Source organism: Perognathus longimembris, chromosome 17 (assembly GCF_023159225.1).
Source record: "Perognathus longimembris pacificus isolate PPM17 chromosome 17, ASM2315922v1, whole genome shotgun sequence".
NCBI classification, from domain to species: Eukaryota; Metazoa; Chordata; class Mammalia; order Rodentia; family Heteromyidae; genus Perognathus; species Perognathus longimembris.
The window spans coordinates 5,652,511-5,670,477 of record NC_063177.1 but is presented as its reverse complement, the minus strand read 5'-3'; the positions used below and the strand labels follow the sequence as shown (position 1 = coordinate 5,670,477).

Below are 17,967 nucleotides of genomic sequence, written 5' to 3'. Positions count from 1 at the left end.
GCTTCTACATCCAGATCATTTTGTTGATTCTCAGGTAGCACAACTGGGATACTGCACACTGGCCTCTGAAATAAAGGGCCAGGGGAACCAACATACACATTTGAGAGAAAGAATGAGACTTGTCAACCACCCTGTGTTCCCAGCACACAGTACATGCTCCATCATTTTCTCTAGTAAGAGTATATAATGTGTGCGTGTTGTGTGTTGGGGAAGGGTCAGTGTTCAGTGCCATTATCACCTGTCCTAGCTGAGCATTTATAGAACAGGCTACCTCCTCTGTTTTGATTTTTCTTGTGCTGGTATTGGGCTTGAACTCAGGGCCTTGTGCTCTTGCTTGGCTTTTTTTCCCCTCAAAGCTGATGCTCTACCACTTGAACCACAGCTCCACTTTTGGCTTTTTGATGGTTAACTGAAGATCACAGTCTTGTAGATTTTTCTGCCTCAGCTGGCTTCAAACTGTTATCCTCAGATCTCAGCCTCCTGAGTACCTTGAAGCTTTGAGCCGCCAGCATCTGGCTGGGCCTCCACTTTTATGACCCCTGGGGACACCCATGTCTCATCCAAGCCAGCTCCCCCTCTGCCTACTGCATTTTGCAGAACCCCCTTGCCTTTCTGAAGCTGCCAATTTCATGCCCTCACTATAGCTATTCCTGGGACCGAATATCACACTAACCACTGCAGTTAAGGCCTTCCCAGATCTCCTCAAAAGGAAGTGAATGCAAAGGAGTTTTTAAACCAAATGTATTATTCTCCATTGTTATTTTTTTAAAAAAAAGATTGAATGGCAGAAAAGAGTCAAATCTTCTTTTTTTTTTTTTTTTTTTTTTTACTTCAAAAGAAAATCATATAATGAGATGATCCTGTTGGGCCTCAGGCATACTCAGGCTTCTCCTCCCCAAGGCTCCCAGTGGCTGGGGAGGGATGCCATCCTTTGTAGATCCTGGCTCCTGATTGGACCGAGTTCTGTCCAATCCCTTAGAGCCTTCCCAGGTGCATGTGCTGTGTGTGCTGTGCCCCATTCAGCCCTTCCAGCCGCAATGCTCCTCCTTCATGGCCCTCACGAGCCAGTCCCGCTCAGACCCCTGCTCAGAGTCGCTGGTGTCGCTTCCCTCCACAGCCAACAGCTTCGAGTAGTTGATCTTCTGCCCTTTGGGCAGCCTGGGTTGGATGGACAGGAACAAGGCCAGCCAGAGCACAAGGACCACACAGCAGGACCGGTACAGCACAACCAGGTTGAATCGCATCACCACGAACCCCCCTACAAAGCTGCCCAGACTGCAGCCACCTCCGTAAAAGTGGCCCTGGAACATGGTGCCCAGAGGTCTCTCGGTGCCTGGGGTGGCTCCTTCCTCTATGGAGGCCGCCACGCCCCACCACAGCGCCCCGCTGCTGATGGCCCCGAGGACCTGCACGGGCAGGACGGACCACCAGCTCCAGAGGAAAGAGTAGTAAAGCAACTGCGCAGCCAGGCAGCCCAGCCCCAGCCCGACCACGCCCACCCGGGACAGTTTCTTGAGCAACACCGTTTTGAATGGATGGAGCAGGAGCTCCCCCAGCAAGCTGAGGGCCACAGAAAACCCCATGATCAGCTCACTGCTGCCGTGGTCTTTCATGTGCCAGAATAGGAAGTTCTGCACCGTGCTGGCCACAGCTCCTATGAAAAAGACGGTCAGAGCCAGGAGCACGAGGCGGGGGTCGCCTCCTATGACAGACAGGGCTTTGATGGTTTTGTAGCTGGGTTCCGGCCGCCTGGAGATGGGGACAGGGAAGGCGATGCTCACCAACGAGGCCAGGATACTGACCAGGGAGTAGCTGTAGAAGTGGACCACTCCCCGCGGGCCGTTGGTCATGGGGAGGCAGTCCAGTTGCCCCACCAAGGCGGTGATGCCACACACACCTGCTGACATGCCCAGCAACCTCCAGATCCACAAGTGTCGGTAGCGGTCGGTGGCATCCACGAAATCTAAGTATTCATAAAGGCTGTCATCTGCCACCTGCTCCAGAGGGGCGGTGAGCAGTTCCCAAAACACCACGAACCCCAGGGAGAGGGTGAAAGTCCACCGCAACCCTTCCAGGGAGAGGCCGAGGGCCTGGGCTTCCTCCTCGACCTCTGACAAGTTGGCTGGATTTTCTGGCACTGTCCCCAAGGGAAGCAGGGCGAGGGCGGAATTCACCACCTCCAGGGCGCTCTCCCAAGCGTCGTCTCTTACTTCAGAAGTACGAGACCCGGGAACTTGGGTCGAAGTCCTGGCTTCTTCAATCGGGCCCACCCAGCGGCCCCGGAGGCCACTCGGACGTGCTCCGCGGTCTTCGCGGGGTCCGTTTCCCAGGCCAGGTGCCTCGGGGGCGTCCCTCCTCCTCCGGGCGGGAAGGCCGAGCGCCCCGACTGGCGGGCTCGAGCTCCACTCTCGGGCGGAGGTCGTGTTCCCAGGGATCGCGGCCCCCCGAGGCAGGGCCGTGGCGGGCACGCTGTCGCTCCCGTTGCAAGGGCGCTCCCTCAGGTGTCCATCCAGGGCGGGGACCAGCACCATGAGCAGGCTGGCCCCCGCCGAGCCCAGCAGCGAGCCGATCAGAAGCATCCGCCGCTTCTGGTAGCTCCTGGCCAGGAAGGTGCACAAGGGAGCCCAGCAGGCCGCCACCAGGTGCTTGGTCCCCATGAGGATGCCCACCCAGGGCGCGGCCAGGCCCAGCTGCCGCAGGTACAGCGTCAAAAACGGGGTCACGCAGGCGTCCCGGACCCCGCACACCAGGTGGAAGAGCCGGGCCACCCCCAGCGCCCTGCTGACGTCCCACTGGGGGTTGGCGCTCATGGCTGCCCGGCTCCGTCAGATCCAGACATGGGGACCGTGGAGGGGAGCGTGGCGCGGGCGCGGTGGCGGCCGGGGAGGGCGCGGTTCCATGATCCCCGGGAGGGAGGCTGGGGGGGGGGGGGTCCCGGCTCAGGGCGAGCCCCACAGCGGCCGGCCTCCGCCCCGGGCGGCGCCGCGCTCACCCAGTCAACGGCCGCCCCCACCCGGAAGCAGCCCCGCCCCCGAAGGGGTCGTGACAGACTGGGGGGAGTGGTAGAAGGCGTGGTGCGCCGGCTAGGGGCGTGGCGGAGGGCGTGGTGTGGCGGATGGGGCGTGACAGTGGGCGTGGCTTGTTGCTGGGGGCGTGACGCAGGCACGGCGCGGCGGCTGGGGGCGTGGCACGGGGCGTGGTGCTGCGGCGGGGGGGGCGTGGCGTGGAGGCCGGGGCGGGGCGCGGCCGGCACACCTGTCCGCCGCACCTGCCACGTCCCGCTGGTGGCTTTTCCACCCGCTGCCGGATGTGCGCAGGTACAGACACATCCTGGGGCCTCCAAGGTGTGTTCTGAGCTGGGGTACAGGCTCCACCTGGCCCAAGGGTGTCCTGTGCCTTTCTTCCAGGATGTCTGGGTCAGGATGGGGGATGGACGTGGGAGGAGTGGAGAAAAGAGATCTACTAAGCTCCTTCTTCTTTGTTACTCTAAAGCTTCCCAATCCACCGGCACTCACACTGATCACCCCCTGTGCACCAAGTGAAAGTGTAACCCAAGACTCATCTCCACCCTCTGCTTTAATTGTTCCTACTACTTGGTTACTATCAAGTGTTCTGCCCCTTTAGGTCTTGTATTTACCTTGTTCATAGTGTTTCCAAACAATCAAAGGCTTTGGGAAGGCAGGGACTTTTTGTTGTTGTTCCTAAGATCTAGGACTGTTTCATTGTATCCAAACTGCCCTGGAAAAAACGTGACATTGTGCAACACGTTTTTGTCAGCTAAGGGGAGTCAGAGCAGATCCTGGTGGCTCATCACAGCCCCTCAGAAGTCTATCTGTACTGGTAGTTGTAATCTGGACCTAGGGCAATATATCTGGCTTTATTTGGAGGTACATCTTCCAGTGGTCCCAAACTAGCTTTTAATTAAAAGCCACACTTAAGAGGCAGCCGATAAAAGCGAATCCACAATTTTAGGTCGAAAGAAGTGGTTTCATCTGTTAACATAAAATTTTTACAGGTGAATTTAACAGTATGTGATCTACAGTATTTATGAGGCATTCTTGTCTTCATTTGAAAGAATAGAAGAATCTAGATATTCTAGCAGTCCAAATAATGCCATAAACTTCACTTCAAATTAATCCAGTGATTTGTTAACTTTTTTTTTTTGCCAGTCCTGAGGCTTGAACTCAGGGTCTAGACACTGTCCCTGGGCCTCTTTGTACTCAAGGCTAGTGCTCTACCACAGCATCACTTCTGGCTTTTTTGAGTAGTTCATTGGAGATAAGAGTCTCATGGAGGGCTGGGGATATGGCCTAGTGGCAAGAGTGCTTGCCTCGTGTACATGAGGCCCTGGGTTCAATTCCCCAGCACCACATATACAGAAAACGGCCAGAAGTGGCGCTGTGGCTCAAGTGGCAGAGTGCTAGCCTTGAGCAAAAAAGAAGCCAGGGACAGTGCTCAGGCCCTGAGTCCAAGCCCCAGGACTGGCCAAAAAAAAAAAAAAAAAAAAAAAAAAGAGTCTCATGGAGATTTTTCTGCCTGAGATGGAGATCCTCAGATCTCAGCCTCCTAAGTAGGTAGGATTACAAGCATGAACCACTGGCACCCAGCTTTTCTTCTGTTTTTCATAGTGCTGGGAATTGAACCTAGGACCTTACACATGCTAGGCAAGTGTTCTACAACTGATCTAAAACCCTTGCCTTGGCAATGGGTAGGGCTGGGGGCAGGAATACTTGTTAATCTGTTTGCTTATGTAGCAGAATTTAGTCTAAGACTTGACATTGTTAGAAAGCTGGGGAGAAAGCCCAGTACTTTTACACTTTAACAGCTGGGAAACTCTAAACATGTCTACTTACAGATCTCATGAATATGAAGAAGTTTATATCCTGCCAATACAGAAACAAAGGAAAAAGAAATTCAGCCATCTCCAGGCAACTCACTCAACTTCAGTGATACTGTCTGTAGTCATTTCAGGTGTCAAAACAGCTCAGCCACACTAGGCCTGTCCCTTGTCCCTCTCCTTATCATGTCCTTCATCCATCTTTGTCTTGACCAGTCCCAGGCTCATCTGCCCTGGGAGGCAGGCACTCTGCCCACTGCTTGCTCTCAAGTGCTCACATCTGCAGGGCTCCAGGTGCTGGGCTCCACACTGCTGCCCATGGCTCCACTCTTTCCCCTTTGAGACTCCTATCTACCTGAGAAAACCTGTGCCTGGCTCTCATGCCCCTGCAGAGACTTTAAGGCGCAGTACTTGTCCTGATTCCTAGGACAATGAGAAGCCAAAGTTGTTACGGTGTGTGTGTGTGTGTGTGTGTGTGTGTGTGTGTGTGTGTGTGTGTACTGATACTAGGGCTTGGACTCAGGACCTGGGCATTGTTCCTTGGCTTTTTCACTCAAGGCTGGTGCTGTACCCCTTGAGCCACAGCCCCACTTCCAGCTCTTCCGTGGGTCATTGGAGATAAGAGTCTCATGGACTTTCTTGCCCAGGTTGGTTTTGAACTTTGATCTTCTGATCTCAGGTTCCTGAGTAGCTAAGATTACAGACATAGGCTTCACTTTTCTCCTCTTGTAGCCTCAAACTTCAAAAGGCCTCTTCAGGGCTGAGCTCGAGTCTTTGCCTTCTCATGGTTACTTTCTCCTTCTTGAGTGGAGACTGCCTCCTAAGGGTGGGATGCTAGAACACTGTCATTGATGCTCCCATTTTTATACCTGGGTGTAAAATTTTGAACTCAAATGTTAAGAATTGTAGTGTCTTTAATCTCAAGATCCTCTAAAATGACTATTTCCACCTCTACCTTGTGCCTTGTGAGGACCATCCCTACGTTAGTGACAAGGTCTGCCCTCTGGTTTCTATTAAAATATAAATATTGTTGAGTAGTAGACAAAAGAGAAATACTTCCATGCGCATTTATCCACTCTGCCATTCTTTTCTTCAGGGGGAGAGATGTGCCTCGGCACACATAGGGTGAGCAGACCCAAGAGCCAGCAACTTTGCTCCCCTTTGACCTTCTTCCATCTTTCCCCTTGGCCCTAGAGCAATGGCTGAAATAGCAGCTCTGATACTGACTTTTTTTCCTTTTAGATTTTTTAGATTGTTACTATAAAGACGAAGTACACAGGGGGACATAAATAACATAAGCTACAGTTACCCAAGTCAGCTGAATAGCACATTTCTTTTTAGACCATGTCGCCCCTTCCCTCACTCTCTCCCAGTGTTTTCCTTAAATCTTCACCCACAATTTGTACAGTTCATTTTCAATGCAGTGTCTAGTGAGTACCAATGCTGCATTTGTTCATCCTTTGTCCTTTCATCTCTGTGCTCCCCTTGCCCTCCCCCCCCAAGACATAGAAATGAACCAACAAGGGGCTGGGGATATAGCCTAGTGGCAAGAATGCCTGCCTCGGATACATGAGGCCCTAGGTTCGATTCCCCAGCACCACATATACAGAAAACGGCCAGAAGCGGCGCTGTGGCTCAAGTGGCAGAGTGCTAGCCTTGAGCGGGAAGAAGCCAGGGACAGTGCTCAGGCCCTGAGTCCAAGGCCCAGGACTGGCCAAAAAAAAAAAAAAAAAAAAGAAATGAACCAACAAGACAAAAAGATAAAAAGAAATTATTGTTTCCATTCCCTGGAATTCATTTGGATAAGTACTTTATATGAGCAACAGCACAGAGGCCTTGAGCTTTTGTGTTCTTCTCCTGGGAGTATCTGATGCTGGTTTTTTGGTGTTTTTGTTTGTTTGTTTGTTTGTTTGCCAGTCCTGGGGCCTGAACTCAGGGCCTGAGCACTGAGTCTATGGCTTCTTTTTGCTCAAGGCTAGCACTCTACCACTTGAGCCACAGCGCCACTTCTGGACTTTTTCATTTTCTATATGTGTGGTACTGAAGAATCGAACCCAGGGCTTCGTGTATATGAGGCAAGCACTCTTGTAATTTGGCCATATTCCCAGCGCCCCTGATGCTGGTTTTTAAGGCGGAGTGGTGAGCTTGAGTGGTCAAAGACAAGAGTAGAAGGAAGTGATTGAAACAAAGGCAAGCTGAGCACCAGTGGCTCACACCTGTAATCCTACCTACTCGGGAGGCTAAAATCTGAAGATCTTGCTTTCAAGCTAGTCCTGGCAGGAAAGTCTGCGAGACTCTTATCTTCATCAAGTAACCATTAAAAATCTGAAAATGGAGCCGTGGCTCAAGTGGTTGAGTGCTAGCCTTGAATGGAAAATACTCAGGAACAGTACCTGCACCTTGAGTTCAAGCCTTAGGACCAGCACAAAAATGAACCAACACACACACACACACACACACACACACACACACACACACACACACAATGGTGCTTCCCAAGGGGCCTGTGCTTCCATTCCATCTCAGCTTGGCTCCACTCAGGCACCGCCTGACCCTGGTCTGCATTTTTCATCATCACACAACCCCACGGGCAGGTCCTGAGCTCCCAAGTACTCCCAGACTCCTGGTCCAAGCCAGAGCTCTCCAAAGGCGTCAGGCCTTTGTTTCGGCTGTTGGTGTGAGTGTTGGAGAGCCTGGGAGTCATGTTTCTTGTTGAGCCTGCTGCCCTGGGACCCATTCTTCCACTGTCCTGGCAGCGGGCTCACTGGATGATGCCAGAGAAGGTGTTGATGGGCATTTGAAGGGGCCTGGGCATAGCTTTGGTCTTTTCCATCGCCTTCTGCTCTTGTGGATTGAGCCATGGCATCTTGGACTTCGGAGTCCTAGAACATGGCTCCGGGCAGGGGTCAACCTCGAATCTGTGGTGGGGACAGACTGGCTCAGAGGACCATCTGAGGGCCCAGAGATGCCCAGTGCATTTGAAATGTATGGAAGAAGGTGGTGTGCAGGGGAAAGAGGAAAAATCAAAAGGAGAAAGAATATGGGGAGCCTGGGCTCCTCAGGAGAGGAGATGAATTTCTGTGTTTGTCTCTGTCTCTGTGTGTGTGTCTCTCTCTCTGTCTCTGTTTGTCTCTCACTGAACACAGTTCCCTAAATAAAGCCTGCAAGGTCACATCAATTGGGGGCACAGATGCTCCAGAGAGCTGCCTGGGTGGAAGGCCTCTCAGAGCCAGCGCAAGGGGGTTGGGTCTGGAGGGCTGTAGGCTGAGTGTACCCCTTGGCATCTCAGCCTCTCCCCAGTGTCCACCTCGGCTACCTAGATTCAAGTCATCAGGACATCTGTCTGGTGGCAGGTACCACAACTGATAAGGTGCCCTGGTTTGTGCCATGGAGCCTGGAGCCCTGGCTTGGGTGGGGGGGTGGGGATGGCAGGCCCAGCTTACCTAACCACATCCCTGAATGTGTGCCGATCATCCTTGTCCAACCACAGTGTCATCAGCCTCCGGTCCTGGCTCTGGACCTGGATACTGGAGGTCCGGAAGGTGTTCGTGGCCATCTGCACATAGAGACAGTGCATATGTGTGTTCCCTCACTTGGCAGATAGCCCTGCCCGCATCTCCTGCCTGGGGTCTGTTGTTTCTTCTGTGCAGGTCACAGGGTCCCCTGCTTATTTCTTGGAAATGATGCTGGGAGGTGGCAACCCTGTCTATGCTTCCTCCCTGTTGTCCTGCCTGTGGATCTCACATGGATTCTGAGCATCTTCTCCAAGCCTGAATACCATGGACAGTGCATGTTGGACTACTACAATTCCTACGCTAAGGTGGTAAACATTTAGCGGTACTTCTAAATGACCAACTGAATACCTGAGAGCATTCATTTTTTCAGCATTAATTTAACATACACAATATTTTGTGTTGGTCATGGGGCTTGAACTCAGGGCCTGGGTGCTGTTGAGATTTTGTGCTCAAGGCTAGTGTTCTACCCCTTTGACCTACAGCTCCACTTCCGGTTTTCTGTTGGCTAATTGGAGATAAGAGTCTCATGGACTTTCCTGTCCAGGCTGGCTTTGAACCATAATCCTCAGATCTCAGTCTCCTGAGTAGCCAGGATTATAGGTGTGAATCACAATTGTTGCCCCCTTTTGTACTAGTACTAGGGCCTGAACTCAAGATCTCTTTCTCAAGGCTGGTGCTCTACTACTTGATACACATCCCTACTTTGGGCTTTTTGGTAATTAACAAGAATATAAGTCTCAGATTTTTCTGCCTGGGCTGACTCTGAGCCTTGATTCTCAGATCTCAGCCTCCTGAATGGCAAGGATTACAGGGAGCCACTGATGCCTGGCAAATGCTGATATTCTTTAGGAGTCTGGCTGCTGCATGGTACTCAGGGATGCTAGGGGCATTTGTGGTGGTCTGGGGATATGCCACAGGTCCTCAAGTGGCCCTCGAATGGAGGATAGGGCCCTGAGACCTTTGAGTGCTTTACGTAGCCTCACTGGTATTCTGTATTTGAAACAAACTGCCTGGAGGGCAGATTCTTTAAGCTGGCAGAGCCTGGTCCTCTCCTGTCATCCCCTCCCTGTACTAAGGCTCTCAGCCACCTGCCAGCTCCCATCACCTCCCTTCACCTCCGCACTGGAACCTACCGAGAAGGACCTTCCTGCCAGGTGGCAAGACTTGACAACCTCCTCCACGCTCACATTCAGACACGTGTGGTCCATTGCAGAAGCAGCCACTGGGGGGCAGTGAGGGAACCCCAAAACGGAATTAGATGGGAGGACTGGGAGTGGGACTCCTGGGAAGTGTCCATGGGAGACTCTGGGTCCTAAGAAGATCACCCAAAAACCAGCTCACACCATTTCCCCAGCTCGACCCCCTTGGGTCCCCACTTCTGGATTCTTTCTTGTGCTAGGTAACTTTCGCTTGCTTCCCCATCACCCAGCTCCCTGGAGAATCAGCTAGGCTTCTGGTCTCCTCAGACCAGGCAGCTATGGTCAGCCCCAACTCCTCTTCCCCACAGCTCCATTCTCCACCCCTGCCCCCTGTGTCAAAGGAAGTAAAATATTCAATTGAATTCCTCTGTAGCCACAGATACCATGCGAATAAAAGGAATAGCCAGCCAGAAGCATCATAATGAGGAGAGTACCTGCTTTACGCTTTCCTTTGACTGTGGAGTGTGTGTGCATGCGTGCGTGTGTGTGTGTGTGTGTGTGTGTGTGTGTGTGTGTGTGTGTGTGTGTGTGTGTGTGTAGATCAAACCCAGGGCCTTAGCTTTCTCACTCAAGGCTGGCACTCTACCACTTGAACCATAGCTCCACTTTAGCTTTTTTGTTTTTAATTGGATAATTGGAGATAAGAGTCTCATAGGATTTTCCTGCCCGGGCTGGCTTCAAACTGAGATTCCTGAGTAGCTAAGATTATAGGCATGAGGCCACCAGTGCCTGGTTTCTTTGACTTACTTTTTTTTTTTTAAACTTATCTGTAGTGCTGGAATTGACCCCAGAGACCCTCTCATGCCAGGTAAGTGTATCACTGAGTCCCATCCCCAGACTTCCACCAACATGCTTATAATGACAGTGCGGCTGCCCTGGGCATAGTCCCTCCCTCCCGCTAACGGGGGGTGGGGTACTCAGGTCAGTGCCTCTGAGGGGGACTCTGACATTGCCAGACCTGATCTGATAGGGTTTGGGTGCAGGGGATGCACCAGTACCTTGTGAAGAAAATACAGGAATTCAGTTTTAATCACAAGGGCCAAGATTCTACTCTATGTCATAGATTTACTCTATGTCACAAATGAGTATTGAGTCTTTTAAATTGCTTTGAAAATGGAGAGAAGTCACAGCATCTTTGACGAAGTCACCAGGTGGCAAGTGGCAAAGCCGGAGTTCAGCCTCTGTCCATCCGGCTCTGGCCCTGTTACTCCATTGTCTGCACTTCCCTCTAAGCTAGGAGCCACTCTTTGCTCCCATGTGTTCATCAACTACAGGGAAAGAATGTCTGTGAAGGAGTTTCACATGTCACCCACAAATCTAGTTCAACTGGAGCTCTGGTGCCCCTATAATAACACAAGTGTGGCTTAGCACTAATGGCCTGTAATCCTAGCCACACAGGAAGTCTGTGATATGGAGAATCAAGATTCAAAGCCAGCCTAGGCTGAAAAGTTCACAGGACTACCTCCAATTGACCTGTAAAAACAGAACAAGTGACAGGGCGCCATCCTTATGAGCACGAGGCCCTGGTGCCAGCAACATAAACAAACAAGCAGACACAAATGCAGGAGGCTGAGGCAGGAGGATGTCAAGTTCGAGGCCAGCCTGGGATATCTGGTGAGTTAATGTCTCAACCAAAAAAGAAGAGCACAAATTCAGTAGGGACAGAGATAATACTGGTACTGAGGCTTGAACTCATGGTTTGGGTGCTGTCACTTAGCATTTTTGCTCAAGGCTAGCACTCTACCACTTGAGCCACAGCACCACTTCTGGCCTTTTCTGTTTATGTGGTGCTGAGGAATTGAACCAGGGCTAGACAAGCACTCTACCACTAAGCCATATCCCCAGCCCATGGGTGAATGTTCTTGTTGGCTCAGAAATGACCTTCAAGTCTGTGCTCACATCTCTAAAGTCTTATGTGAGATTGGATAGTGAGGAACAGCAGAGCTTGACAGTAGCAGGGCCCCAGCTTTGATCCTTCCACACATAGTGGCCTTGGGAAGTCATTTCCTCTAAAGGAACAGTCTCATAGCTCAGCATGTGCTCAAAGGAGTTCATCCATAAACACAGCACTGCCTGGGCCCTGGCAAACAAGAGGCAATCTTGCTGTGTAGTACTGGGGTTTGAACTTGGGACATTGAGTCTGCTAGGCAGGCCTCTAATGACTCTAATGATGTCTTCTAATCTCCCAGGTGCAGAGGCCCAGACCTGAGGCCCAGGCTAGAGTGTGGGTTAATGACAATGACCCACTAAAGGGTGGTGGTCTTGCTCCAGTCAGGAGAGCTCAGGGCTCAGCTTGTCCCAGCTGGAGTTCTGTGACAAGACGTGGGACCCCCACCCCTGCTGGCTGGTTCCCCCTTCTCCTGTCCTCATCTCTTCCCCTCTCCCTGACTTCTCCCTTTTCAGCCTTTCTCTCCTTCTCTTTGCTCTGCACCCCTGGCTCCTTACCTTCAGTGTTACTTGTAGGAATGGCCTTCAGGACCAGCCCAGTGGCCCTAAGGGAGATGATGACCTCTCGGGGACGGTGGCTGAGCAGGGCCTGGGGGGGAGGGGTGTGAGGAACAGGTGGGGTCCAGGTTGTGCCTCTCCCCACAACCTCATGTCCCCAGTCTGGTTTCTTCTATGTTTCACCCTGCCCCAAGTCCTGCCTGTGGTGCTGTCCCTAATGAGCCAGGGACAGAGGCATGGAGTCTGCCTAGCTTGCCATCTCCAGCCCACAGATTGAAGTCCCCAGTGGGTTAGTTCAGGCATTTGGTCAGCTCCTGAGAGAGCCCTGTGGACCCAGAAGGTGGACTCTGATGCCTTTACCTCCACCTTGTCCCTGAAAATCTGATAACAGCTGCAAGAAAGACAAAGGAGCCAGGCACCAACAGCTCACACCTGTAATCTCAGCTACTCCAGAGGCTGAGATCTGAGGATTGCAATTCAAAGCCAGCTTAGACAGACAAATCTGAGAGACTCTTTATCTCCAATTAGCAAAAAGCCAAAATGGGGGTGTGGCTCAAGTGGTAGAAATACCAGCCTTGAGTGAAAAAAAATCAAGCCAGAGTGAAAGCCCCAGTAATAACACACACCCCTTAAAAAAGAGGTGAAAGAAAGTTCCTTCGGTGCCTTCTGCACCTCCAGGTTCCTGAAGCCACTTCTGCCAGCGGTATCTCCTGGCCCACTCCTGGCCAGGTCACTGACCTTCTGGTAGCTCAGGGAGAGCTCGGCACCCAGGCTCTCTGCTGCCCCTCTCCTCCAGGGTGAAGCGCCCTCTGTGAAGGGGGAGGAGATGGAAACTGAGAGGTAAGGTCCCTGTCCCCCTCCAGGCCAAGCTGAGCTGATGAATTGACCTGCTGCTGCCCTGGATGCTAAGCTAGCACTTCAGGGGGCCCAGGCAGGCTCTGGGCCTGGGGAGCTCAGGAGGGCAGCTGTGGCATTGGCAAGGTGCAGGGTCTAGCTGGCTGGGGGAAGTTGTGGGAGAGTTTGGGGGAAGTTGAGCCCGGGGTTTGGGAAAGGGAAAACACTGTTCACCTTTGGGGGGTTTAGGCTCATGAATCTTCATCTTCAGCTCTGTGAGGAAAATGTCCTCTGTAGGTTCCTGGCTCAGATCACTGAAGATCTGGAGAGAGGAAGGAGTAGGAAGGGAGGAAGAAGGTTTAGAGAACCATGGCTCACGGGGCCAGATACATCTCTACCTCTGCCTCACAACATCCATGCTCCATTCTTTATTTTAGTTATTTTTGTGTGTGTGAATACTAAGGCTTGAACTCAGGAGCCTCATGCTTGCTTAGCTTTTTCTCTGTTCAAGGATGGCTCTCTACCACTTGAGCCACATCTTCTTCTGGCTTTTTGCTGGTTCACTGGAGATAAGTATCCCACTTTGCTGCCTGCACTGGCTTTGAACTGTGATTCTCAGATCTCAGTCTTCTGAGTAGCTAGGATTACAGACGTGAGTCACTGGTGGTGCCTGGCCATGATAGATTCTGAGTTGAATCCACCCACCACTACAGAAATATAATATATATTACTGTAATATATTATATAATACAATATTATATTATACATAATATTATATACTATAATACACATATATGTATATATATATATACATATAATTGACCATGATCCCATAGATTGTAATGGAGCTGAAAATTCTCCCCACCTAAGAGACGTCGTAGCTGTTGCAAAGCCAGGGCACAACATCCTACTCACACTCTTATGGTGCTGGTGGAGATACACCCACATGCTGTACACACAATCACATCCCTACCTGATTATGAGAACACTTAAACATTTACTAACTGTACATTTGATCAGTGTTCTACCATGTACTCCTTTAATGTATAAATGAGCAGTTGAGCCAGGTGCGGGTGGCTCACACCTACCATCCTAGCTACTCGGGAGGTTGAGATCTGAGGATCATGGTTCAAAGCCAGCCTGAACAGAAAAGTCTGTGAGACTGTTACCTCCAGTTAAGCAGCAAAAAAGCTGGAAGTTGGAGGTATGGCCCAAGTGATAGAGTACCAGCCTTGAATGAAAAAGCCAAATGAGAGAGCTCAAGGGCTTGAGTTCAAGCCCCAGTGCTGGGGGGGGGGGGGGGAAAGCCTTGGACTCATGGGAATTTGTGGCTAGAAATTGGAAAACAGTTCAGAGCAGCCTCTCCCAGATCCCCACCCTCTGAAGGGATTGGATTCACCAGTAATTAAGCAGATAAAGTGTTATCACCAAGAGTGTGGGTGTGTGTGTGGGGGGGGGGTGGTGGTGTCTGTGACGTGCGGCTGGTGATCTGTGCTCACCATAGGGATCCAGTTGATGGTCTTGTGGTTCTAACATGGTACCTGTGGGGCCCCAAGTGTGAGGCATGGGAGGCTTACCTTGACCCTGTAGATCTGGAAATAGATAGGCTGGGTACCCATGCGAACATAGTAAGTGATGGCATCCAGGATGAAGGGGTTAACCGTGTGGGATGTATCCAGGCAGGGAGGCTGTGAGGGAGACAGGGAATGTCTTTGCAGATTTTACCCAGGCTACTGATGAGGCACCATTTCCCCGAGAGCCTTCACACATTCTCAACAACACCCAGTCCCAGCTGGTTACTCCACACACAGCCCAAGCCTTCCTGGCCACTTGATTTCTACTCCTGACCAGAATGTGTCTGCACAGAGCTCCGGCACCCCAAGGAACCTGATTAGTTTCCATTGTACAAGGACACACGGAACAACTTAAAGTTGCAGCGAGCACTGCACTGGATGCTTGAGGGGAGCACTAATGATGGAAGAGCCTGGTGTGGCTTGGGTACTTACTGTCCAGGACGGCTAGGGTAAAAGTTCTTCAAACGTGTGTGCCAGTCCTGAGGCTTGAACTCATGGCCTCTAGATACTGCCCTTTAATTTTTTCATTCAAGGCTAGCACTCTACCACTTGAACCACAGCTCAACTTCTGGCTTTCTCATGGTTAATTGGACATAGGAGTCTCACAGACTTTACTGCCTGGGCTGGATTCGAATTGTGATCCTCAGATCTCAGTCTCCTGAGTAGCTAGGATGACAGGTGTGAACCACTGACCCCTGGCATATTCAAACTTTTTTGAGGACTCAAATTTTTCCAAGGGAAAATAAGAGGTTGAACTTCATGAGCTGATGTCGCTCTCAGTTCTGTTTCTGGATCTATTAATAAAGAAATCAATCAGCTGGGTGTGATGGCTTGTGCCTGTAATCCGAGCTAGTTGGGAGGCTGAGGTAGGAAGAGCATTAGTTAGTTTGACAGTTCACACCAAAGCCAGCCTGGACAACATAGCAAGACCCTGTCTATAATAAAAAAAGTAGATAAATAAATAATAAACAAATAATGTTTGTGTTTTATTGGGAATGGACTTAGTGCCTTATCCCCATAGCTTTCATAGCCTCCCATGATTGTAACCCATAATAACTGTTTTTTTCCAGGCCACACAGAAAAAAACATCGACATAGAAGGTATTACAGGTTTAAGATCCTTTCTCTGGAACATGTAGAACCAGAAAACAAAAGAATATCTCTGATTTCAGATTTTAGACTATTTTCATGAGATATCTGGGCGACGGGATTCTAGTTTAAACATGAAATTTATTTTGCTGGCTATACCTCTAGCTCTGTAGGCTGAAGGCACCCTTCATATAGCACTTTGAGCATGCGTGCTCTGACTGGGACCTGCCACCAGGACCGGGGGGACGTTTCCCACTTCTGCTTCATGGTGGTGCTCAAGATTTCTGGACATATGGGCTACTTAGGATTTGGAGTTTTGAATGGCAGATGGCCAACCTATAATCTCAGAGTTTATCTCATTCAGGTCCTATCTGATCCTATGAAATGTCTCTGATTCTCACATCTAGATTATTGCACTATTATTCCCTTCACACTCACATCAGTGAACTGTTAACTTGCTCTCATAGTGTTGTCACTGCCCACATACATCCAGTTTCTCTATGGAGAAGCTGTGTTTGAGGTAAGCAACAGAGCCATATGAGTTGCTAATTATAGGGGGAGAGGGGAAACCCCCAAATCTTATATATGTTCTGCATCAAAAGTTCCTCATGGAATCCTCCAGGGCTCAAGGAAAAAAATATTTTATTACTCCACTAAACAGCCCTTCATATATATGCAAAGATGTTCCTAGATAAGGTAGAATTCAGAAAACATGTATACCCAAATATTTCTATGAATTGAAAACATAAGAAGGCATCCTACCCAATCAACTATAAAGCAAAGTGGAGAGGTCTGTACCATAGTTAAAGAACAAATGGGTAGGCAGGTGTTAATGGCTCACACCTGTAGTCCTAGGTACTAAGGAGGCTGAGATATGGAAGATGAAAAGCCTGAATCAATCCTGGAGCCAAAAATTCCATCTCTACTCATCAGCATAAAGCTGGACAGGAGGCATGGCTCAGGTGGTAGAGCACCAGCTACTAGCAAGAAAGTTGAACAAGTGAGAGGCCCTGAATTCAAACCCCGGTACTAACAATAAACATTGTGTTCTTTAATCTTCATTTCTGAAAGCACAAGTATGTGCAAATCAATAGCTACCTTTTCAACTATTCATAGGTTCTGCCATTGACCTATCAAACCTGAAAAATGAGCTTAGGAAGAAATGGGAAGAAGCTAATATGATGAAAGCCACACTATTATACTGAAGGATATAAAATAAAGACTCTCATCAATGAAGAGCTACAGTTTGCTCCTAAAGAAAAGATGTTAATTCTTGGCTAGGCACTGGTGGCTCCCACCTGGAATCCTAGTTCCTCAGGAGACGGAGGTCTGAGAATCAGGGTTCAAAGCTACCCCGGGCAGGAAACTCTGTGAGACTCTTATATAGCATTAATCACTAGAAAACCAGAAGTGAAGCCGTGGCTCAAAGTGGTAGAGGGCTAGCCTTGAGGAGAAAGAGCTCAGGGACCACTCCTAGGACCTGAGTTCAAGCCCCATGTCTTACAAAAAAAAATCCCCCAAAACAAAAAAACTATTTCTCCAGGATTTGATTGTAATTCTGTTGTGATTCTCAAAATCCCAATAGAACTGAAAACCCAAAGCAAAACATGAAAGGCAATTCTACAGTTTATCAGGAAGGATAAAGAGTTGGCATGTTCTGATAAGTTTTGTAAAAGAAGGATAATGGTAGAAGCTATCCCTGGCAAATATTAACAAATAAAAGGGTTGATTTCCACAGAACTACCCAGATCCAGGAGAGGGAATGGGTGTCCAAAAATAAGCCCAAGCAGATGTAAGAATTTAATCAGTGATAAACACAGTATGGCACAAGAATAAGGCCAGGTGACGAATGCAACAAATAGCTTCAGGACAACTGGCTAAACCTTTGAAAAAAAAGCAAAATTGCCTGCCTTGCGAAACACTAAGAATTAACTGCAGATGGGCTAATTAGCTAACTGTAAAATCCAAGGTACTGAATGTGTTTGAGTAAATTGACAGTGAATATTTAATTTTGAAGTGGGGAAGGACTTTCAAAGCAAGAATCTGAAGGCAGAAGCCCAAAGAAGAAATGTGCTCTGTCTGACTACATTGCACTCTTTAAGAAAACAAGAAAAGCCAAACGCACACACAAATACCAAAAAAGCCAGGCACTTGTGGTTTGGGGCCCTAATCCTAGCTATTCAGCACACTGAGATCTACGAGATTCAGGTTTGAGGCCAGCCTGGACAGAAAAGTCCATGAGACTATAATCTCCAATTAACTAGCAAAAAGCTGTGCTAGAGGCATGGCTCAAGTGGTAGAGCAGCATACATGAGTAGAAAAAGCTGAATCAGAGCATGAGGCCCTGAGTTCAAGCCTTGGTACTGGCACAAAAATGAAAACAACAAAGTGGAAAAAAACTTATCAGCAACATGTAGCTGTGACTAGCTAATGGCCCTTGTCCAGCCAGCTCCCCACTCCATTGCCCCCATCAGT

At 49.8% G+C, this 17,967-nt stretch overlaps 2 protein-coding genes across 2 annotated transcripts in view; both read right to left on the bottom strand.

The window, feature by feature from the left end:
* Nucleotides 1-986: 986 nt before the first annotated feature.
* On the bottom strand, nt 987-2,988 carry Mfsd6l (major facilitator superfamily domain containing 6 like). Its single transcript, XM_048366005.1, has one exon. It carries the CDS (start codon nt 2,808-2,810, stop codon nt 1,020-1,022), a length of 1,791 nt encoding a protein of 596 aa, XP_048221962.1. The 5' UTR covers nt 2,811-2,988; the 3' UTR covers nt 987-1,019.
* Nucleotides 2,989-7,364: 4,376 nt separating this feature from the next.
* The window catches only part of Pik3r6 (phosphoinositide-3-kinase regulatory subunit 6), a 36,043-nt gene continuing 25,440 nt past the window's right edge, over nt 7,365-17,967 (bottom strand). The window contains exons 13-19 of the mRNA XM_048366129.1: nt 14,408-14,518; nt 13,065-13,152; nt 12,735-12,805; nt 11,997-12,087; nt 9,486-9,619; nt 8,281-8,393; nt 7,365-7,755 (exon numbers count right to left, since the gene is read on the bottom strand). Coding sequence (XP_048222086.1) covers nt 7,599-7,755; nt 8,281-8,393; nt 9,486-9,619; nt 11,997-12,087; nt 12,735-12,805; nt 13,065-13,152; nt 14,408-14,518 — 765 coding nt within the window. The 3' untranslated portion in view covers nt 7,365-7,598. The remainder of the gene's footprint in view (nt 7,756-8,280; nt 8,394-9,485; nt 9,620-11,996; nt 12,088-12,734; nt 12,806-13,064; nt 13,153-14,407; nt 14,519-17,967) is intronic.